At 42.4% G+C, this 24,608-nt stretch overlaps 1 protein-coding gene across 5 annotated transcripts in view; it reads right to left on the bottom strand.

Annotated features, from left to right (window-relative positions):
- Positions 1 to 19,740, bottom strand: part of col16a1 (collagen, type XVI, alpha 1) — a 137,909-nt gene extending 118,169 nt beyond the window's left edge. For 3 of the 5 annotated variants that reach the window (XM_084081233.1, XM_084081235.1, XM_084081236.1), the window contains exons 1-2: positions 19,563 to 19,740; positions 11,982 to 12,093 (exon numbers count right to left, since the gene is read on the bottom strand). In XM_084081233.1, the coding sequence (XP_083937359.1) occupies positions 11,982 to 12,057 (76 nt within the window). In that variant the 5' untranslated portion in view covers positions 12,058 to 12,093; positions 19,563 to 19,740. The remainder of the gene's footprint in view (positions 1 to 11,981; positions 12,094 to 19,562) is intronic. The other 2 variants (XM_084081234.1, XM_084081237.1) reach the window with 1 other exon arrangement.
- Positions 19,741 to 24,608: the final 4,868 nt, after the last annotated feature.

The following is a 24,608-nucleotide window of genomic DNA, read 5'->3' as shown; positions in this document are numbered from 1 at the left end:
AGAGCCAACGGTCAAGTTGGCGTGTCTGAAAACACACATTTAACCTGCTTCATCTCTCTCTCAGCTAGGGGGTCCTTGGCCTAAAAAACTGTTGAAGACCCCTGATTAGATTTAAGAAGAACAAATCCTAGTCCATATGCTATCTTCTACTTTCTTATGATTCTTCAGAGCTGATGAAGAGCACTGGTTGCAACTTCACTGTAGAGCCAGATCCATATATCGGTCTGGCCTATTATATTAGCCATAATAACTGACAACATTGGTATACATTTTTTCTTTTTTTACATATTATGCAGCCGATGCGTCCGAATTTTTAATCACTTTCATCCTAGCGTCCCTGTCTTGTGCATGGCATTTATACTGTAGTTGAACATTTTCCAAAGGTTTTATTAACAAATAGCAGATCTACAAGATCAAAGTTTTTTCAAATCGGTGGGTATTGATGTTGGTAATCAGTGGGCTAGGACTCCAAAAATGGGGATTGGCATCGGACCCAAAGGCATGGCATCGGCTGGGCTCTACTTCAATGGTTTCTTTTTTAAAGTTATTTATCTTCAAGGCCAAGTATAGTTAGCCTCTGTTTGCATGCTGTCAGTACATGGATTTGTGGATGTTTACCTTGGTTTTTCAGATAATTCACTGAAGGCTGACAGGAACCCAGAGAAAAGAGATTTAACAGGGGAGAGTGCAAAGCGAAAGATTCAAAACCTTAGCAAGCGCTAACTCATTGACAGCTTCTCTCTCTAACGAGAGCACCTGTGCCTGCCCCCATCAATCACCACCGTGGCACCACCACCTCAAAGTGCATGTTACACGTCTTCATTCTGCTTGGAAGACAAGTCAGGGGTCCTTGACATTTCTGACAGAACAATGTGCGAAGAGAACATCAAAACCCAATGGACTTAAAGTGGTCGAGTGTCGGAAATGTAATTTCACAGCAGCATGCTAAAGAAGAAACTTCATGCGCAATGAACCCTGCGGCATGGTGGTTACACTTGCTTTTCTTGGGGTTTCAAAAACCTTGAAATGTTTGAAAAAGGTAAAAAGTGTCTGTCAGGCCCTGTCCATCTCCCAGGAGCATGTCACACGTCTCTGCCTCCTGGTATCTTTCAAGGCCCTGGATTGTGACTGAGAGTAAGAGCTGTCAGAAGGCAGCGTTTTGGAGGAAGCAAGCAGCAGCAAGAAGACTTGAAATGGAAAAAGTTGAACAAATTGAATGAATCGAAGACTTGGAAGTCGGAACTAAATGTACCAGACAACCAACTGACAGTACAGTGCGAGAAAGTGTAAAGGAAAAGAGTTTAAAGGAGAACTAAGGCCTCTGATCTTCTGTCTCAGTAAAACATCTCTCTCTCCCTCTCTCTCCCTCTCTCTTTTATACACAACTGGGCTACCCCCAATACAGATTCTACCGACTCAGCAAAAAAGTATACTCCCTGCACACTCACAAAGACATATTACTACTTTAACTCATTAAGACCGGGAACGCATCTCTGTGTGTCATTTTTGGATTTCTTTGGCTATTCAAAGATAGCAGATATACAAGCTCATAGCGCGGCACCGAGTGCCGCGCTATGAGCTTGTAGATCTGCTATTTTTGAAAAAACATGAAAAGTTGGGCAAATATTTGAATAGTTTTCTTTTTTTTTGGCAGACATTTGTAACTCAAATCTTTGCTTCTGGGGGTTCCTGTAACTAAATATTTTACAATTGTTTGCTTAAACAATTATATAAACCAAGATTTTGCCACAAATTTTCACGAATTTAAAAAAATAGCAGATCGACAAGCTCATAGCGCGGCACTCGGTGCCGCGCTATGAGCTTGTCGATCTGCTATTTTTGAATAGCCCAAAGAAATCTTAAAATGACACACAGATGCGTTCCCGGTCAAAAAGGGTTAAAAAAGACACACATGCACGTATACACTGACTCACACACGCACACAAAAAAGCACTCATCTCCCCAACTCTCTCCAAGCAGGGCTCTCTGAAGTAGAAGAAAGACCGCACTCAACTCACCGCAGCCCCCATCATTTTTTAGCAACCCCCAAAAATCCACTTCTGACATTTTTTCCACTTTCTTTTCTCATCTGCTGCTTCAACTTTTTTTATTGGGGCAGAGGACAAAGGGGAGGAGAGAGGGGAAGAAGGAGAGGTGTCGTGTTGCTTGAGGTTAAGGCAGCTATTTTTAATCAGCCAGTCACTCAAGAGATGTTTTTGAGGCCATTTTTGAGGGGCTGAGATGAACAAGCCGCTCTCGGAATATTATATGGCTTATATTCGGAGACAGGAGAGTTTTGGGGGTGGGCGTGGTGACGTGACCGCGGTGGGCGTGGCCTCAGTGCAGTGTCAATTAGGGGTGTTGGAAAAAATCGATTCGAATCGCAATTCTACTGCTGGACGATTCAGAATCGATTCTCATTTAAAAAAAAAAAAAACTTTTTTTTGGGGGGGGAGGATCTTGGATTTACCTTTGTGCGTTTACATTATCAGTAGTTGATAAAACCTTTACAATTATAAAAGCTACATAAATGTACTCATGCCAGCAGATTGGAGTAGATCCTGAAATCCTATGTTTTGAATCAAGAATCGTTTTGAATCGAGAATCGTTTTGAATCGAGAATCGTTTGAATCGGAAGAAAATCGCTTTTGAATCGAGAATTGTTTGTTTTGAAAAAATCTGAATCGTGACCCCAAGAATCGGAATCGAATCGAATCGTGAGATAGCAGACGATTCACAGCCCTAGTGTCAATGTACAGTAAAACATGTGAAAGTAAAAACTCAACAACATTTTTGTTTGTGAAGTCGACTCTCTGTCATTAGGGAAAAGAAGCAAAAAGACTGTATTGTGTGTAACGCCAATGCACAACAGCAGCAGCGGCATGCCGCTTCCATGTTCTGATAAAGCAAGGTTCAATCTATTGGAGGAACGACTGTCACCTTCCCCACTGCGACAGGAGGCAGAACCAGCAAAAAAGCGGTACGGCAATGTTGAGTAATGTTCAACTTTGCCGCATAGCTGCAAGACAGAGCAGCAACTAACCAGAAGCACCCTGTGGTCTGAAATAGGCGTGGACTAAATGTACGCACGAAGGTCCACGTCACCTTCGTCGGATTTTCAGACGGTCGCAAATCGCTACTGCTGCTGGTGTGAATTTGCGTAGACAGACAGTGTACGTAAATCCTTATCCGTTACATAAAGTGAATTTCATTTGAGTCATTTCACCAGTCCCTATAACATCTGTCTGCCATCTTTTTTTCCGTGGCTGCCTACAGCTACAGTACACTTTCCACACTGTGTCCTTGTGACTGCTGTACAGTCGCGCTGTTGGCAATGTGTTACTCGCTGCTAGCATGCAGTTAGACATCTGCCTCCCGTCTGTGCGAAATGCCAGGATCTTTTCCTGCAGACATTGCACAAATGCTTTGTTGGGGTCTCGTAAGGCAACGTGTACACAGGAGTTTCCCCTCCCCGTATACCTGCAATTACGGTTTTGTTTCTTTTTTTAGCTGCTGGATGCTCACCAGGTACCAGGACACCGGGCTCAATGACAGCGATGGAATGGTTTATTATTTCCCCTCCGTGAATGCTTAAGACATTTCCCTCTGTAAATGTTTGAACTCTTTAAGACCGGGAACGCATCTGTGTGTCATTTTTAGATTTCATTGGGCTATTCAAAAATAGCAGATATACAAGCTCATATCGCGGCACCGAGTGCACAGAGTGCCGCGCTATGAGCTTGTAGATCTGCTATTTTTGAAAAATCATGAAAAGTTGTGCAAATATTTGATTTTTTTTCTTTCTTTTTTTTTGCAGACATTTGTAACTCAAAGCTTTGCTTCTGGGGGTTCCTGGAAATAAATATTTTACAAATATTCGCTTAAAAAAATATATAATCCAAGATTTTGCCACTAATTTTCACGATTTTTCAAAAATAGCCAAAGAAATCTAAAAATGACACACAGATGCGTTCCTGGTCTAAATGGGTTAATCAAACAACATCATACCTACTGTATGCTTTGCAAGTGGCCGTTTACCAATTCACTGCACTACTGTACAACAACTAAGCTAAGCTAAAAAAAAACATAATTAATGTAGATTTTGGGACAAATAGATTCGGGACAACTGCTCGTAATACGGGACTGTCCTGAATCGTCTCCTCTCAGTGAGTCTCCTCTCAGGGATAATTTTCATTCATCATCTACCGACCACGAATCTCTTGACAAGAATAACAGATTTTCGACAGAAAAAATAAGCGACAAATTAGGCATGAGAAATCATGGAAGCCATCTACAAGGTTGACAGGTGTTTTCCAACATTACCATATAGTATTATGTATAGCTTTGAGTGTGTATGTAATTAATTGCACAGTAAAATCCTTAGTATTCATTTAACTAGGAGACTGTACTAATTTGAGTGTGTGTCAGTATGTGTAAATAGGCTACACAACCTGATACTTGCCCACATTAAATGAAAGATTGTGTTTACCCATGGCTGTGATAGCTTCTTAAAAGCAGCGTTTCAGCATGGGGATTTTCCTTAATTGAAGGGCAAATTAAGTTCTTCAATGGATGGGGCTGGCTACTTTTTTGGGGGAGTCTGAAGTCTTTTCAAACACATCAGCTTGGCAGAGGACACAGTGGAACTTGAACCCATTTCTTCTCAAGCTGTGATCAAGGGGAAAGCATTTCCTTGTTGACAAGCTAATTAGCACAAAGTACGAATACCACTCCAGGATCCCGCTAGTCGCTGCATGTAGCCTTTAAGAGATTGGATAGACTTGGCAGGGATCGTTTCCTCTTTGATGGGCTGTCCTCAATTTCTTGCCAAGGCAGGTAATGATACAGCATTAGCAAGCATACGCCACACCACTGCGCGTCTCCAACTCGCAAAGAGAGAGATTTATGTTAAATGATTCCTAACGCTCATATCTTCATATGGTAATGTTTTGAGGGTGCCTGTGTGTCAGCGCAATGTGGTTTGTAGTTTGGCTGCATGTGGGGGTCTATGGGGTGGCACTTTAGGGCCATGGGGTGGCACTTTAGTGCAACAGGTAATGCCAAATGATACTCCATCGTATGACGGTGTCCTGTGCTAATCATAGCAGATCTACAAGCTCTTTGAACTAGTGTGGAGTTTAATTTAGGCTTACCACCTACGGTACAGTACATCTCATTGGGCTGACAATGTGAAGGCTTTAAAAGTCAGTTGGCCGCCCCAGCACCAAAGAAAACAAAACAACAAAATAATATCAAGGTCAATGCATGATATACAGGCAAACACAGAAGGAGGGAGCGCACACCTGTGTTGATGAGGTGCTGGCCACAGCAGGTAACAGTATTGACAATACTGTTATAAAAGGTTTATTTTAAGATGAAACCAACGTTTCGACAGTGAAGTCTTCCTCAGGGTTTTTCTGTGAAGTCTTTCTCTGGGTTTTGAAAAACCCTGAGGAAGACTTCACTGTCGAAACGTTGGTTTCATCTTAAAATAAACTTTTTTTGCATCGTGGCTAAGAGCTGTGCGGCCTCATCCTTTGTCAACAATGCATGATATACAAAATAACGAGATGTAAAATGTACCTATTGTTAACGACACCCTGAGGCCGCTGAGAAAGCTCAGCAGCATAGCATCCTCTACTTCCACGGCTCACAGTGGCCACACCGCCGTGCTTATAAGTTGTGCGGTGCACATCAATAACACATGAAATATGTGACCCAAATACAACTTGTCATGACAATACAGTATAGTGTACGTACGGCTAACAAGCCAGTGAAGCCACCGGCATCGCCCCGGTCCCGGTCCCACCTCCATGAGAGCAGTATCAGCGGAAAACAGGAGCGTGTAACTCTGTGTTCAAAATTCAGGCCAGAGTAACGCCCACGGTGTGATCTTCCCTGCATCTTGGTGGGTGGGTGGGTGGGTGGGTTTGATATTTAGCAAACGTCCATAAAAGCTTTAGGAATCAATCAATGGCCTTATCTACCAAAAGCGTTGCTGTGGGCGAGGTTCTATTGGAACCAACTGCATCTCTCGGTTTTAATTTCCTTCTTTGTAACAACAAACACTTGGCACAGCGCTTTCATTAGGGAGAAGGGGTCGGAAGTGCATGCAGAGTAGAAGAGCGTGTGTGCGTGTGTGTGTGTGTGTGTGTGTGTGTGTGTGTGCATGTGTGTGTGTGTGTGTGTGTGTGTGTGTGTGCGTGTGTGTGTGTGCGTCTATATTTGTTCGTAGCGAGAGAGGGGGTACGGGTAGTTATTGAATGTGCTTTACAAGGTGGCATTCCAAGATAATTGGACGGGGGGGTTGCTGATCAGCAGAAAGTCTCCTTCTTTCGCTCTGTTTACAGTACACACAGACACACACACACACACACACACACACACACACCCGCAGCCAACCGCTCGCCTCGCTCTCTTCTCTCTCTTTTTCTTTCTTCCACACACACTTTCATTCACTCTCTCTCTCTCTCTCTCACACACCTCATCCCTCAGACTCAGGAGGATAAGAGGCCCTCTACCAGCAGATCTATTGTAACACGTTTCAAAGACACGCAACAACACAGCAGGTGCAGAAGGGCATGTGAGGTGATGTACTTGACGCCGATAACACAAAGTGATCGGATTAGATGTAGCGTGAGTGATGTGCTATAATATAATTGGGGAGACAGAAAGGAGACAGACAAAAAAATGGTAAGGATTAAAAGACTGGGGGAAGCAGCGATAGGTAGCAAGAGAGAAAAAAAAAATCAAATAGATAGGCTAAAAGTGAAGAGTGAGGGAGCACTGAGGGAGAGAACATTCCTGGTTGTTTTCCAGAAATAAAACTGCAAAGGCTTGAAAGCTGCACTTTACTGCGATGAGGTCATTCGTTTTCCCCTCGCGGGGCCTTGGACACCTTTCAACAAAACGACACCATCGCAATATGCATACCAACTCCCTCTGAACAACAGAACTATACACAACCACTAGTACAGAAAACATTTGAACCATTTATTAACCCCCCACCCTCTTTTTTCAAAAATAGCCAATCTACAAGCTCACAACGCGTGAGCTTGAAGATCAGCTATTTTCCGTAACATGTCTTTATCGGCTTTTTTCCCATAATGGCGGTTGACAGACATGCCCAAAATAGGGACATCAGGAACAAAAGTGGTTAAAGGGGTGTACTATTGTATTGTCTGCTATCTGGCAGTGTGTGTTTGTGTAGTAGAATTATATTATTATTGCTGAGAAATGTCCACTGGAAGCTTGTTAGCATGTTGTAGCAATGCTAAAGGCAATGTACGGCAGCTAGCCAGTATCTGTTTAAACCTACTTCCGGCAGGAGCGTAGCCACGGGTGGGCTACGCTCATAACCCTAACACCGAAATAAAGTAACCAAAAGCCGGGAAAAAAGTATCAAAATCCGCCCAAAAATCTTTTCGTGCCCACCCGCTTTCGCCTGACTTCCGGTGCCATTGCTCAGACCACACATCTTCAAACTTGGCCTTTAACTGCATCTTACATGGTTGTGACACTATCGTGTTGACAAACTCTGTCCAGAGACATACTGTATAAACACCACACACAGACTCACTAGGTGAAAACAATGCCAGCCATGCTGGTAATAAAACAAATCCTCAATTCCAAGTTCACCACACCAACTATGCGTGAAGCAACAGTATATGTGACATTTATGGTAGCAGTAATTATAAGGCACTTCATGCAGTCCAGTGTCAACTCAATCATATCCACAATAAACAAAAAACATTGATTTTCAAACAAATTGAACGTGTTTGGTTCTGGCCTCTCTATGCGTGACGCAATGCAGAGCAGCATGGTCACCCGTGCACGACTCCTCAAGAGTAGTTTTATTTAAACCTGCTTTCCTCTTGTCAGCAAATTACCACTAGCACCGTTTCAGATGAGCTGAGGGAATAGTGAGTGTGTGTGTGTGTGTGTGTGTGTGTGTGTGGCACTCGCTGTGACAAAGTGTTTTAGCTCCACTTGAGAAGGCACTTCCTTCACAGCCACTGCAGGGAGGGAGGGAGACTCTCGGGGGAGCGGCAGGCTGACTCAGCCCCATTCCGAGACACAGCGGCTGGGATCTCCCGAGAGGGATGACGGTCCCCCCCCCAGAGCCCTGGAGGAAGCTATGCTGGGGTTTGGACTGGGAGGGGAGGGGTGTGGGGGGTTCGTCAGAAAGCACTCTGACATAATACCTCCAAAGGCGTGTGACAGTTTGGGGAAAAATCGAGCTCTCTCTCCGCCTCTCTATCACTTGGTTTTTCTCCCTGCCCTTGTTTCTTCTCTCTGTCAAGTGCAGCCAGTACACACATTGTGAGAATATGACCAATGGCCCTTAAGAAACTGCCCTGTCAGTTGTAAATATAAAAGCCGTTTCAAATTTTCGGTAAAACATTAGGTCATTTAATGCTCTAGATTTCATTGGAGAATCAATGAATTCTCATCAAAAGTCAGTCGGGTCTGTTGTTGATCAGTGAGGTTGTCACAGTAGAAAGCTCATAAAGATGCCTTATGCATTTTCAATGGCAGCTCTAAATCTGTTCCCGAAAGATGAAATTATATGAAAGTGCTATGAGGTGCTAGACATTGTGATCAACAGAAGAGCTGGAAACAGCTGTCGTGAACAGCAAAATGAAGCTGAAAAAAAGACACCCCTAACATAGTGTTGATTTTGTCGACTAAAACTAGGACAAAAACTAACCTTTTTCACTGACAAAAACTAAATAAAAACTAAGCTATGATGACTAAAACTAAGACTAAATATATTGACAATTTCGCCAACAAATAAAAACTAGATTAAAATGTTAGTGAGGGAAAAGAGATCCAGTAGAACTAAGACATGTCATTTTATGTTTGGTTGTGCTCGGGTGTCGCGGTCTGAAAATAGCAGATCTACAAGCTCACAACGCGTCGCAGCGCGCCGCGTTGTGAGCTTGTAGATCTGCTATTTTCAGCATGCAATCAAGTGTAAAATCAGCCATTACGACGCCATCAAGGCACCGCCAAAACACATTTTAGTCGAATAAATCACTAAATCAACTGTACATTTAGTCGACTATAATCTTATGGTATTTAGTCGACTAAAACTAGACAAAAACTGAAACATTTCAGGTGACTAAAATATGACTAAAACTAAACAGAATTTTATTCAAAAGACTATGACTAAAACTAAATCAAAATTTGCTGTCAAAATCAACACTGCCCTAACATTGATATTCGACAATAAAATTGAACTTCAAATGACTGGATCTTTAAGACACCAAGTAGAGTCTCAGATTGATTGATGAGTTTATCCAGACGAACACAACCGCATGTAGTAAACACACGCCTCTCCGCCGCAGCATTACCAACAGCCACCAACCACAAACAAGCATGGGCTGCAATTACTGTACACTCCATTCCTCTCATGTCCCGTGGCTCAATGCACACACACACACACACACACACACACACACACACACACACACACACAATGCTTCCTCAATCCTCAGTGATGACACGGTTCGATATGCCTCAAAGACTGAAGTCAGAAATGGTTATGCAAGCATGCATTGCTATAGTCTGAAACTATTGGTAAAAAGGTGCGTGTAGCACCAAAGGGCTTTTACAATGGGCGTTACATTCACCCATTCAAGGCAAGGCAAGGACACTTTATTCATACGGAGCCTTTCATACACCAAGGCAACTCAAAGTGCTTTACAGAATAAAAACAAATACAATCAGAGTGCAACAGTGCACTTTAAAAGGGATAGTTCACCCAAAACAAAAACATTTTTTCTATCGATTAATCTCCCCATGGAGACTTGAATTCATGGATATTTTATTGTGTTTGTCGCATTCCTAAGACAATAATTTGATGACCAGCGGTCCGCCGGTAGGCAGCGGTTCGGGTAGGAGACACAAAGGAGACTCTTGACTTTGTATTAGGAATGCGACAAAAACAAAAAAATATCCATGAATTCAAGTCTCCATGGGCTGATAAATCGATAGAAAAAAAAATGACATTTGGGGGTGAACTATCCCTTTAAAGTGCAACTGCAACACTGCAAAGCTAGGGGGAGCCGGGAATTGAACCCGTGAAACTTCCAATCTCCGAACGGCCGCTCTACCTCCTGAGCCACTTCTGCCTCTATATTGTTTTGCCACTTTTTACTGCAGGCAGTAATGAATTATGGCTGCATAATTGCTCATAGCCGGAGAGAGAAACAGTACGGAATATAAAACTTCACTGTATTTCAGCCGTAGGATGAATGTTCTCCAATTGAGAAATACTAGTTTCCTTTTTACAACATACCATGTAGATTTACGATTCAATTCCTGGGAACGAATCAGCTGCAGTGGCCACACAGCAGGCTAATATATAGTGCAGATCGAGGACTATGCACAATGGCCTTATTACCACCATGGCTACTATGACAGAGGAAGAAATGGAGGAATCCAAGCTAGGGATGTCAAATAAAACAATTTCTGAGTCATTTAACCACTATATACTTCATTGTATGAATAATAGAGAAAATAGGTGATCTATAAGCTCGCAAGGCATTGTGAGATTTTCTTTTATAATACAGCTTCACAGAGCACACTTCAAGCACATTAAATTTTGAAAACCCATCCAATTTAGTAAAATATGCTCGCCGCCTCTCAAAAATCCTCTGATTATAATTACAGTACATTACGGCCGTACAAGTGGCTGTTGGAACCGATTTCGTTTTTTTATCACTAAACCTGTTATTTTCAAATCAGTCATGCTCATTGCTAAAGATAATATCTGCAATTCAAATGTGGTCTTGTTTTAATGATAGTTTTACTGAAAGCTTTGCAGCTACTGGGATCATTGGCACTCTAAACTGAAATATTTGACAATCGCAAATTCGCAATGGGTCAAAAAGATGGGAAAATGAGGTGCAGGTCGAATTTGGCTGAAGTTCCAGTTCAGAATATCTCCACGTACCGTACATGTTTCTGCCTCGCTGACGCAAGTTATGGGTAATGTTTGACAGCTGACCCACGCTGGGCAAGACCTAGCCAGTTGAGCGTCTAAACGGAAGTACGGGAATTTGGCGGAGGTACTGCCCAAGGAAATGACGTTGAGGCTTTATAAATCTGTTTACATTCTCTGTGAATGAAACGAGTGTTGTGATTGATCGAGAAATATAATTTCCGGGGGAAATACATACACAACGGGAGTCCCGCCCCCAAAGACACTCTCTGCTTTAGGTCGTGACCAGGCTTTTCTCTTCGCAGACGAGTAAGGCTGTGAACGAGGCTACAGCTGACCTATATGTCGCACAATGGGGTAAAATGCATAAAACTTCTATCTGGCTTAATATAGCTGATAAAGGTTTGCATTAACTGGACCATACAAAGCATCACATTTGAAATGATAAGATTGGACGTTTTCATACGACAACAGATAAACTTACTGTAAGTAAGTTTAAGTAAGTAAGTTTAAACTTACTGTAAGTAAGTTTAAGGATAAGGATAAGGATAATTCCTTTTAACAGGTCGTTCATGAAAGTCCTTGCGGTCTTGTTTCCAATGAGAACCTGTGAGCAATTAGGGGTTAAGAGTCTTGCTCAGGGACAAATTTCATTTCATCGACACATATGCTGGCCTGGCCTGGCCTGAAATCGAACATGGGGCAACCAGGGCCTCTGGCTCCCTAGGCAGGCTCACTAACCACTCAGCTATGGCCGCCCCCTGTCTAAGTACAGAAAGCCTTGAAAAACCTTCAATCAATTAAAATACGCCTTGATACGCTCCGAAGCCTATCTTTCAGACCGGATGGGGACACCCTTACATTTGTTGGAGGTGCCAACTGCCAATACAGTGGAAATGAGGATTAAAAAAAGTTCCTTCTGGACATCAAAACAGGCTGGCAGAGAGGTCGTTTGAGGGGAAGCTGGAAAAGTCATAAAGTTGCAGAGCTTTCTTCAATTAAAAACTCTCATAGGAGGAAGTGTGCATCTCACCTTGTGTTGATGACAGCGTGTCACATGATCCCAGGCTGAGGGCCAGCAGAGTCACAGAGAAGAGGAGAAGCCACATTGTTCACTTTCCCCCTGGATACACCTCACCCACTAGCTGTGAGAGAGAAAGAGAGAGAGAGAGAGAGAGACCAATGGATTGACAGACAGAAAGAGAGAGCAAAGGGCAGAGTCAACGAAGTCATAGCCTACATTTCATACATAAAATAACTTAAGCGAGGCCTCCGGCTACGCCTGCCACGCTTGCCGTTTCCGACACAGCTGCACATTATGCCTGACTACTGATTAGACGTCGATGTATATTCATGAGTCAATCACAGTGGATGTGCTAATTATGAGGTACGATGTGGGCTTTGTTAGCAATGTATGAACCAACCAAAGTGTCTCTCATTAAGGAGTGTAACTATATAAAGTCTGATTATGATAATTATGCTGACCATCTGGGTGGCCTTTGACTGGACAGCTGTGACACACACACACACACACACACACACACACACACACACACACTATTGTAGGGATACATTATTACACACATTGACTTGCATGCACACACTCATTGCAGACGCAAACAAACATTTATGTGCAAAAAATGCATCCGTAATGACAAAGAGAATGTCCACACATGCAAACACGCGCATAAACAAAGCCGTGCACATGAAAGTACAGTCAAATAATGTCCATGGAGTCGGGTCGGTACAAAGTCAAACCGACAGCTTAGGCCAAAAAATACACAAACGCATCTGGAGACGGTTCCAGCGGAGCCGCAACTCTAGCTGCACCAGATGCTTCCACGTGGCCCGACAACACACGTGCACACACACACACACACACACACACACACACACACACACACACACACACAAATATGCCACGTCTAAATAATCATCCTCTATAACTCTTACCGACCTCACCCTTCCCTCACCACCATGCACACACACCAACGCACGATTACATCCCTGCTGACCTCAACGTGCCCTCAACATGTAGGCCTATGTGGACCTCATAACTCTGAGGCGTTGACAGGTACAGCAGGGCCCTCCAGGCGTAAGGGCAGACATAATACTACTGTTCTAAAGTACTACTATAAGTCTCTGTACACACACACACACACACACACCTGTCCTTACTGGCAAATGAAATGACCTGCACTGTCTCCTGGGGAGGTAGACGGTGGGGCACTCTGCTTGAGCCAAGGACACGTGGTTGGGGAACATCTACACTCACCTGGTTGCCTACAGGGGCCCTGCTGGAGCTTTTTGCCAGACAATGTAGTATACGTTTCAAATTATGCTCCAAAAGTTATCCCTCCTTGTGAATTATACATTTATTTCAGACTCTTACTGTCCAGGCAATCTTAGTTAATTCAGACATTTGAAGCCATCATACGGTAGGATGTAGCCTATTTGTTTTACCATGGTCTCTGGGTGCCTACCGTTGAACGTTACATGTGACAATAGCTGCCATGTTTGCAATGTAAAAAGAAAAAAGGAAAATTCCTGCCGTTAGTAGGCTAGATGTCCAAAAGAGTTAGAGAGGAAGGTGACTTTCTATTTGACGTTTAACCCATTTACAGTGGACCTGAGGCCTTCTAAATCCGAACAGTTTTCTGAAAAAGTTCAAATTTTTATTCCAAAATAAATAAATAATAATGTTGAGAGAGAGAGAGAGATACCGGTAGATAGATAGATAGATTAGTGGTGGGAAAAAAAGTTCATTTCAGTGAACGAACGATTTTGTTCACGTTCACGGTATTGATTTCGTTCAAATGATTCGTTCACATTCTCGTTCAGTAGCGCTATTTTCTAGTGTTCAAAATGTACGGGTAAAAGTACAAAAGCATTGGCATCAAAATAAAAAAAGTACCAAAAGTAAAAGTGCTAACATATTTGAAAATAACCGATCTACAAGCTCGCGACGCGTTGTGAGCTTGTAGATCTGCGATTTTCAAATAGCCTAGGTATAAAATAGGGCTAAAGTGGTTAATGTATGTTTCATAATGTGTGTAAAACACCATCGCGGGAGCGTTTTTTTTTTACGTTGCGCGTGAACGTAACAGTGTCAGAAAGTGAACGAGCTCGTTCACGTTTGCGGCAAATGAACTAGTTCTTTTGAACGAATCGATCATGAACGACACATCACTAAGATAGATATGTATATAGCAACATTAAAAAATGAACACAAATGCTGCCCCGGATTGAAAGGTATAACAATGTATAGGTTACAAGAGGTCTAAATGGGTTCACAAGTCACATGCTGATGAACATAAGCCAGATGAAAACTAAAAGTAAGCATAAAGCATGTACGGGTGAGTGGTGGTCAATTACAGCTTTGCATTATGTGTCGGAGCACTCAGCGCTCCAAGGCTGCAATCATTATTACAACCTTCATGATTACAGTGATTATTAGCAAGTTCAAACAGTATGCCCTGTGCTACTTGACTTGCTTTTGGGCAGAATATAAAGTGCAGTACATAACAGTACTGTGCTTTATATTCTAACCAGAATCCAAAGCCGTTTTTATTTTATTTTGTGGTGCATATTTCTATTGGGTTTTCTGGCATATAAGCAAATATCAAACAGTTCAAGCAGCATCTAAAGAGAAAGGCCATGTTGTACATCAAACATTTTTAAATAACCATCAAAGACATCACATCAGAGCCACTTGAACATAAATACATAGACCAATATACCAAAGAAAGAGAAGAAAGAAAGAAAGTAGGGAGGCCATATAGCACGTTAACTTTTTTTTTTTATTTTTTTTTATCCCACAATTTTGCAACCCATTTTTTTCACCCAGTGCCAATTGCCTAAGCTGTAATCCTGGGCGCTACTCTACCTCTGCCAGCCTGGGGAGAGCCCCGAACTGAGCTCATGCTTCCTACAATGCATGAGGAGTGAGCTCACATGAGGAGTGACCCTTTCACCAACCCCACCTAGGGTATGGGCACTGATGACACGGAGGAGAGGGCACGCCCCCAGCGCCCACAGCGTCCCCGGCGGGAATTGAACCCAGGACCTTCTAGCCGTGAGGCGACAGCGATACCGACTGCGCCACCGTGCCCCCCATAGCACATTAACCTAAGGATAACCAAAAAGATAAATGACACAATAGTGTACATGAGAGAGGGGGGCTTTAACCCCAGAGATAAAACTAATTTAATATTCTGTATGTCGGTTGGCTGTTTCTCTGCCTGTCTCTCTCTCTCTCTCTCTCTCTCCCTCTCTGTACACACGCTCTGGTCTCCCAGCAACGCAGCCACCTCCAGCAAATGAACGCAGCAAGGGAGTATGATGCTGAACTGGCCCGCGAGCCTTGACAAAAGGCCATGCCCCTGACCATGGAGTTAATACAGGAAAGACGAGAACAATGAGAGACCTGAACGTCTTCAGGGACTGGGACTAAACGCCTACAGATGTGTGCGCTGGTGGGCTTTGAGATGATCAACAGCTGTGATCATCATACAATCCCCCATTGTGTTGTAAAAGCTTAAAATGTGCCTCTCCTTTATAGGCACTGCAGGTGGTGGGGGTTGTACTTGTATAGGAACGGGCGGATTGTGTTTTCTCACACCACCACTGTGTTATTCAACCACTTTTGTTTACGTTTTTTGCATGTATTAGGAGCTCGATGTTTGGACACATGTACTGTAGCAGTAGCGTAGCGTGCATGTAGCAAAGAGGCTAGCTTAATAGTGGGTAGAGGTCACCGGGTTCACCACCCGGTCTGCCCTGTACATGTTTAACCAGGAACGCATCTGTGTCACTTTTTGATTTGAGCTAAAAAAAAAAAGCATTATTTTACACTTTGGCTATTCAAAAATAGCAGATCTACAAGCTCGTAGCGCGGCACCGAGTGCCGCGCTACGAGCTTGTAGATCTGCTATTTTTGAAAAATTATGAAAATGTGTGCAAATCTTTCAATATTGTTTTAAAGCGAACATTTGTAACTAGAATCTTTGCTTCTGGGGGTCCCTGGAACAAAATATTTTGAGATGGGGGTCGGCGGCCAAATACATATAATTCTGGGGGTCCTTGACATGAAAAAGTTTGAGAACCACTGATATAGAAACATACGTTTTTTCCGAATACTGTTGGGATTTAGAAGACATTGGTAGAATCGGAACCTCAGGCCTTAATGGCTCAAGTGTCTCTGAGCAAGACCTTCACGCCCCCCACACACAGACACACCACACACACAAAATATGTCTATTGAGCTATAACAATAAAGCCAATTAATCTACTGTAATTCAGTTCATTCAGAGTTTTACATTGTCATCCTTCACAGATGGAGCAGCAGCTCGGAACGTGTTGTGTGTGCATGTGGAGAGGAGCAAACAGCAACAGTTCACTGAAACATACATCTCTCCCCCGTACTGCCAAACAGCACAACTAGCAAATTGGGGTAATTAGGAAATTCTGCATGCAACCAACCAAGCAGGCCCACTGTTACACAGAGCTTCAAATTGGATTAAATGAATTTGTGCCAGTTGTGTGGTACTGTTGTTGGGTTCCCAGGGTCTTCCAGCTGTCCCTTTGTGCCGTCTGCAGTGGGCAGACTCTGACTGATAGATCTGTATCTCTTTATCAGTTCATTCTCTATCTCTCTCTCACTCACACACACACACGCACACGCACACACACACACACACACACACACAGATTTTTCTGTGAAAACAATCTGCAGATCTCCCTGTGGGATCATGACCCTTACTGAATACCCAGGGGGGATCCTCACTCTGCTTTAAGTCTGTGCAGGGGAATGCTGTGGATGTGTAATACAGTGCAAAGACTGGTGCAAGAGAGGAAAAGGCTGGATGCATAGGTTGACATACATGCAGTACAGTGGATGTGGTCAGGAGAGAAACATGACGGCGACAGGCATACACTACTGCATTGGTTCTCAAAGTGGGGTCCAGGGACCCCCGGGGGTCCTTGAGGGAGTTCCAGGGGGTCCCCAGCTAAATGATAGATAGTTAGGAACCACATTGACCCTTATGGGTCTGTAACTCAGAGTATACAAATGGAACCTAATGGGGTCCATTTGGTTCCATTTGTACACTCTCAGAGTTAAATTAACATTCATTTTACAATATAAATTGGGGTCCCAGAGATAAATGCCATTAAATGGGGGTCGGTAGCCTAATGCATGTCAAACTGGGGGTCCTAGAAACTAAAATGGTTGAAAATCACTGCTAGAGCTGTAAAAATCTTCTCTTATGGGGGTCCTTGGCATATCTTTTCAAATGGGGGTCAGCGGGCTAATAAGTCAAGCTATTTGGGGGTCCTTGACATGAAACTGTACAATTAGCCTACACACTGCACACTGTAGCATGATGCACACACACGCACACGCACACGCACACACACACACACACACACACACACACGTACGCACGCACGCACGCACGCACTAAACTTGTTCCACTGTTCTCCAGGCCATGGTGGGAATGCATTGCAGGCCTGTTACAACAAGGAACATGGAATGAATAAAGTAACTAAAGATGCCCTGAGGCTACAATAGTCACTCCAGATATCCACTGACCCGCATCCAGAGGAGCGCACAAACCAATGGAGGCAATATCCAAACAGTAAGAAGAAGGCTGACTAAAGAGGCAAGGTTTTTACTGGCATTGCCATCTGAGGATGTGTTCAAGGCCCCCCTCACTCTAAAGGTGCTCTGCAAAAGAACTACGGTCACTGGGTTTAGTAAAAGAACAGCTTTAAAAAAGAAAAAAAAAAAGAAAAAGTAGCTTCTAATACTTGGGGTTGCTTCAGAGATCTTATTTCATTTGCACAAAGTTCACATCTATTAAGAAGCAGTGGTGGAAAAAGTACTAAAATGTTTTACTTCAGTAAAAGTATCAATACTCCAACGTAGAAATACTCTGTAACAAGTAAAAGTCTGGCATTCAAAATTAACTTGATTAAAAGTACAAAAGTATTGGTATCAAAATGTACTCAAAGTACCAAAAGTAGAAGGTACTCATTATGCAGAATGTCAGAAAGTTTTTAAATGTATAAAAAATCTTTTGAAAATAGCAGATCTGCAAGCTCACAGTGAGCTTGCAGATCTGCTATTTTCAAATGGCCGAAATGCAGGGCTGAACTGGTTAGTGCATGTATGTTCTGTAATAATAATCAAAATATACAAAGTAGCTAAAGTTTTAAAATAATTGTAGCAGAGTAAAAAGTACAATATTTGCCTCTGAGATGTAATGGAGTAGAAGTAAAACATAAAAAAAATTGGAAATACTCCAGTAAAGTAAAAAAATACCACAACATTGTACAGTACTTGAGTAAATGTACTTAGTTACTTTACACCACTGTTGAGAATTGCTGTGAACTGAGGCCAGGGCTGTTTATATGAAGCACTTGGCTCTCTGTCTCTGCCCATGCAGTGCTCTATGAAGCAGCCTGCAGCAAACAGCTAGTCCACTGGATGATTCCCTTCAACTTCCCCTTAACATGATGATGATAATAGTGGACTAATGCTTTGCTTTAGCTGCCTTGAGCTACACTTTAAAAGTGTAAATATTGTGAAGCCAGCATGAGCTGACTATTAAAACAGTGACATAAAAGTCTCTCTCCAGCTCAAAACACACACAGTCACACTCACAGTCTCTCACACACACACACACACACACACACACACACACACACACACACACACACACACACACACACACACACACACACACACACACACACACACACACACACACACACACACACGACATCAAGTCTCCAGATGTGTAGTTACTTCCACATTCCTGCAGCCAGGATGCAAGAAGGACAGAAAGCCATGATAGCTGGCTTAATGAGCTGAGCAGATGTGAAGATCTTTAGAGCAGTGCTTTTCAACCTTTTTCATGTCAAGGACCCCCAAATTGATATGCATTTGGCCGCGGACCCCCATCTGAAAATGTTTTGTGCCAGGGACCCACAGAAGCAAAGATTTTAGTTAAAAATGATAGCTTTAAAAAAATATATCTATTCAAAGATATGCACACATTTTCAAGATTTTCCAATAATAGCAGATCTACAAGCTCATAGCGCGGCACTCGCTATGAGCTTGTAGCTCTGCTATTTTTGTATAGCCAAAGCTAAGTGGTTAAAAATGATTGTTAACCAATTTTGCTGGGGACCCCCTGGTGCCCCTCCAAGGACCACTGGTGGTCCCCGGACCACTGGTTGAGAACCACTGCTTTAGAGTGAGGACAGTGGTACTTGAGTACATTTACTTAGTTACTTTACATCACTGCTAAGTGCTACCTACGCAACACACACAACGAAAGACCCCATATCTCTGAGCATTGATTAGAACAACTAAATGTAAGTGTATGGATACCACTCTACAGAGAGAAGTTTGAGTCATTACGTTCACATGAGGATCGATCGATCGTTTTAAGCGATCCGCCTGCAAGATCAGCCCACATAAACCCGCGGCATGTTGTTTGTTTGTTTATTTTAGTCGACTTTGAAACTAAACTTGAGAACGTCACGCAGCTGCGTTAAGCATCACTTGTGTGTGTGTGTGTGTGTGTGTGGTTAATAAAAGCCATACCTTCTTCAGCTATTGATAAAATCCTCAACGTTATGACCACATTAATCCAACAAAGTGTATTCCAAACCCCGCGAATATATGAGTCTTTTAACGGAGCTTCAACTAATAATAATCCACACACTGGCCTTCTTCTTCCCTTTCTTTCACGTTACTTCAGTCTATCTTGAGGCTCTTCTTCTTCCAGGGGAAAGAAAAAGTTCCAGACTCTCTGACTGTATCCAACTTTACACCCCTCCCCTCTTTACTGCTCTCTGCTGTTCTTCATGAAGTTTGACAACTCACACACACACACGCACACATCTCGCGCGCGCGCGCGCACACACACACACAACATGCACACATGCATTGGTGAAAAAAGTACTCACATTTCGCACAGTCGCACTTGAATAAAAGTATCAATTCTGCAGTAGAAATGCAGAATTGTAGAAATACTCTGCTACAAGTGAAAGTCCAGAATTCAAACTTTACTTGGGTAAAAGTACAAAAGTGTTGGTATCAAAATGTACTTAAAGTACCAAAAGTAAAAGTATTCATTATGCAGAATGTCCCATTTCACAGGTTTCAAATGTATAACAAATCTTTAGAAAATAGCAGATCTACAAGCTCACAAGCTTCACGATGTGACATGTTGTGAGCTTGTAGATAGGCTATTTTCAAATGGCCGAAATGTATATACACTGAAGTGGCTGAAGTGGTTAATGTATGTTATGTAATAATAATCAAAATCTTCAAAGTAACTTGTAGCTAAAGTTGTCTAATTATTTGTAGTGGAGTAAAAGTATAATATTTGCCTTGAGTAGATGTAAAAGTACAGAAAATTAGAAATACTCCAGTAGGCCTAAAGTAAAAAAAATACCTCAAAATTGTACTTAAGTACAGCGCTTTAGTAAATGTACTTAGTTACTTTACACCACACACACACACACACACTCACACTCCCTGCCTCTCCTCCTCCCCCCCTTCTCTAATCCCCCCCTCTTTCTTTCTCTCTCTCTCTCTCTCTGGGAAATCCTCCAGTTAAACATGTAATGACATCACCTGGTCCAGCTCTGGAAAATTAGCTGCAGGCACCTCCAGTGTCTCCACCCACCACCAACCTCTCCTTCTTCTACACACACACACACACACACACACACACACACACACACACACACACACACACACACACACACACACACACACACACACACACACACACACACACACACACACACACACACACACACGAGACGACGACACACATGAACACACACTCACTATTTCATTTGATTCACAGACTGAGTGTCTGAGTCATAGATTTTTGTTGCTTTAGGCGGAAAAGATTTGCATTTATGTTGTCTGGGGGTTTGCTATTGGTCCATGAAGCCTGCAGACCCCCACTACACTAACAAACAGTAGCATCTGCCACTGCATTTCCCACCATGCTTTTTTGTTGGTGCATCTGGGGCTGGCAGTGCAACACTGAGCAGCATACTCTGTTAAAGTAATTAATGAACTTGCCATGATACTTATATTTGACTGACAGCTCGGTCCACAACTTCCACTGTGCTTTATCACCATGGGCTTTATTACGCGCGATCAATAAAGCGTCCTGAAAGCTACCCCATTCAGAAACACTGATCATAATGCCCACATAAATTCTACCTTTATCGTCTGTGAATAAATAATTTGAGAGCCAAATAAATGTTATTCCGGCTTTTGATTTACTCCGCGATCTCTCCGGCTGCAGTGCCTCCGTAGTTAAAAAAGATTATGTCTTAAAGGAGATACATTTCTTTTCTCTCTCTTGGGAAATGAACCCCGTGAGACCTTTCTCTTTTCCATTAGGTATCTCTGCCCCCCCACCCACACACACACAAAACATCATGACGAGATTGACGAGCTGGCAAAAAGCCAAGTTTAACTGTCCGTGAAGAACTAAAAGAGGCGCTCACTGTTAGTTTGTCGATTACTTTCGCAGCTGTCTGACAATGATGTGACCTTTGACCAACATGTTCACCTGGAAGTGACCTTCTACTCCCCAGGGATTACATCAGTGGAAACGAGGTAATGTGTTATATATGGGTCAGGATGTCTGTGTGAAGAATACATACATACTTTTGTGTGACTATGTGAGTTTGTGGGTTACACGCACAAACATATTATGCATGTTTGCATATAGTATACTTCTCGTGTGTGTGTGTGTGTGTGTGTGTGTGTGTGTGTGTGTGTGTGTGTGTGTGTGTGTGTGTGTGTGTGTGTGTGTGTGTGTGTGTGTCTCTGGTTTACCAATCTTCAGCTGATCTTGGCGCAGTGGATGAATGTAATGTAACATCTTCCTCGACTGCAGAAAGGTAAACAAGCGATAACAATGATCTTAATCTATCCCAGGGGAAATGTGTGTTGAGCGCACCGCTTGCTATCAGTAAAAGCAAAAGCATTAACCCATTAAGACCCGAGGCCGACAGTTTTCTGAAAAACCTACAGTATGTTGCTATGTCAGTGGCACTGGTGCTCAAACATTTTCATGTCAAGGACCCCCAAAATGATTATGTATCTATGCATCTCAAAATATTTTGAGAAGCACAGAAGCACAAACTTGAGTTAAAAATGTTTGCTTTAAAAAGAAAAAGCAGATCTACAAGCTCATAGCGCGGCACGAAGTGACACCCAAAAGAGTACATAGAAACAAAGATCAGCACACACACAAACACATCTTTGATTGATTGATTGAATACTTATTTACGTTTGCAAAGACAAACACAGGGAAGTACAGTTCAATACAAGGTCTGTTAAGAGGATTTTAAACCCAAGAAAGCACTTATATGGCTTGTTTCCAATGGGGTCCTTTATGGAAACATTTAATGACAGACAAATATAAACTACATGGGGGGGGGGGTTAGGCTTTGACTTTTAACAGGGGCCAGTTCCGAATTGCAGCCACCTGTAAGTGCTCTTTCAGACATTTTTGTGGCGTCTACATACAGTATATACGGTATGGTGGTGCTGTCACAAATACATCTCCGCTCTGCCGGTACACAAATCGTCCTGTCACCGTAATCCACTGCAGCCTATTTGCCTGATCCACTTTGTCAGGCAAACAAAGTAATCGATCAAAGAACAAAGAGACAAAGACAACTATCTGTACACCTCGCTGGGCGAGCAAATGATAGTTGCCATATAAGGGAAGGGAGATAAAACAAGTCATATAGGCCTTGTTCAGAGCCACTTTTATTTTATTTGCCAGGGTATGTAAGCACACACAGCAGACAATTGGTCTCGGGTAGGTTGGCACACGTTACAGTGAATAGGAATACAAATATTTACACAATATGTTCTATACTCAAAAAAGATAGATGCAAGTAAAGGATAGAAAATGATATTATGATATAGAGGATTTAAATACGAATTATTGCACTTGTGTTATGTACACATAATGTACTGTATTGTTGGTGATAGTCACAGGGGAGGGCTTGTTTCCACTGTGGTCCATTGTACTAAATGTATCATCAAAACCAAAAATACATTACACATCATCAACACTAAAAGGATTGGGGGAGGGGGGGGGGCGTGGAGCTCGCTGAGGGAGTGCGTTGTTTGTGGGACAAGCTAGTAGGGAATCAAATTATCTCCAATGCTGGGGTGTCTGGAACGCGTCCAATTATATTTTGAGAGCAGACATATTTTTCAAACTTGATCTTGAGCGTGTCGAGTTTTTTTAACGTATAAAATATAGGACATAAGTGGTTCATTTTAGATTTCTTTGGCTATTCAAAAATAGCAGATATACAAGCTCATAGCGCGGCACCTATGAGCTTGTAGATCTGCTATTTTTGAAAAATCGTTAAAATTATTTTATTTATTTTTTATTTCCGAAAAACTGTTTAGAACTGAAAATGTTTAGAAGCGGCCTCAGGTCTTAATGGGTTAAACAGACATCTTGTCCAGGACCGTACCATTATGCCCTCTCCCCTCTCTGAGACTAGTCAACTTTAACCCAAGTTCTCACAAGGGTTGTTTCTCCCAAACGATGGAGAAAATAACTTTTTGGGGGGATTGGAGGAAAGTTAAATTCACAGTAAACATTCTCTGGTTACTTGTCCCTCCCTGGGGTTAAATAAACACAACAGGATGCCAGACCCTCACCAAACAATCCTCTTTTGGGCTTTTATTACCTTTTCCTGATAAGCCGTCCGCAATCAAGAAAACCGATTACAATACAGTATGCCTAGCTCTGAGATAACCCCCCCCCCCCCTGTTTGAGATTGTGAATCTCTGTGAATCTCTGATCACACAAAGAAACTCCAGTTCTCAGGAATGTGGTGCAGTGTATGTCATGACCTGGCTCTGTGGCAATGACAACGAATGAACAACAGAGCACAATAATAAATGAAGGTCAACCCAAATATTTACTGAAGAAACTAAACTGCAAAGTACTTGCAAAAGGACAATGAGGTGTGTGACAATCAGTCTAATCGGGGTGAATACTGAGGTGTTGGATCAGTGGATAATGTCTATCAAGTGGTGTTGTAAATGTCAAAAAGAAAGCACAAAGTGACTAAACTAAAGAGAACTGGTGTCCATGAAGGATGAGAGAGCTTTGTAAAGGTCACTTGCCCGCCCACGGTTGTTCTCAATGGTTCATCAACTTCTCTACTGCCACTCTCCACCTGACAAGCCTGTAAGGTAGAAAAATAGCACACAGAGAAGACATCAACAACAAACAATGAGCTAATACTACCAGCAGGGCTGTGATAGGCAACATAATATGATTTATTCATGGTTTAATGAGTGATGAATGTCATTTAATTTGATAGTTAAGGAAATGTTATTTTATTTTCATACTTTAAACTGGATACATACAACATTTTATTGTTGTAAATTCATTGATTAGCTTTTTTTTAATTTAATGACACCTTGCAAGACAGAGTTAGATTTGAAATAGAATTATCAACTCAAATGATGTCATTTCATACTCATACACTGTCTTCTCTCACTCTCTCTTAAAAAAAAGAAGTTATCAACAGGCCTGTAAGCAAATGAAGAAACTCCGCCCGTTGAGAGCAA

The sequence above is a fragment of the Gymnoscopelus microlampas genome, assembly GCF_963454915.1.
Source record: "Gymnoscopelus microlampas genome assembly, chromosome: 15".
Classification (NCBI taxonomy): domain Eukaryota; kingdom Metazoa; phylum Chordata; class Actinopteri; order Myctophiformes; family Myctophidae; genus Gymnoscopelus; species Gymnoscopelus microlampas.
This window is presented reverse-complemented; position numbering and strand designations above follow the sequence as displayed.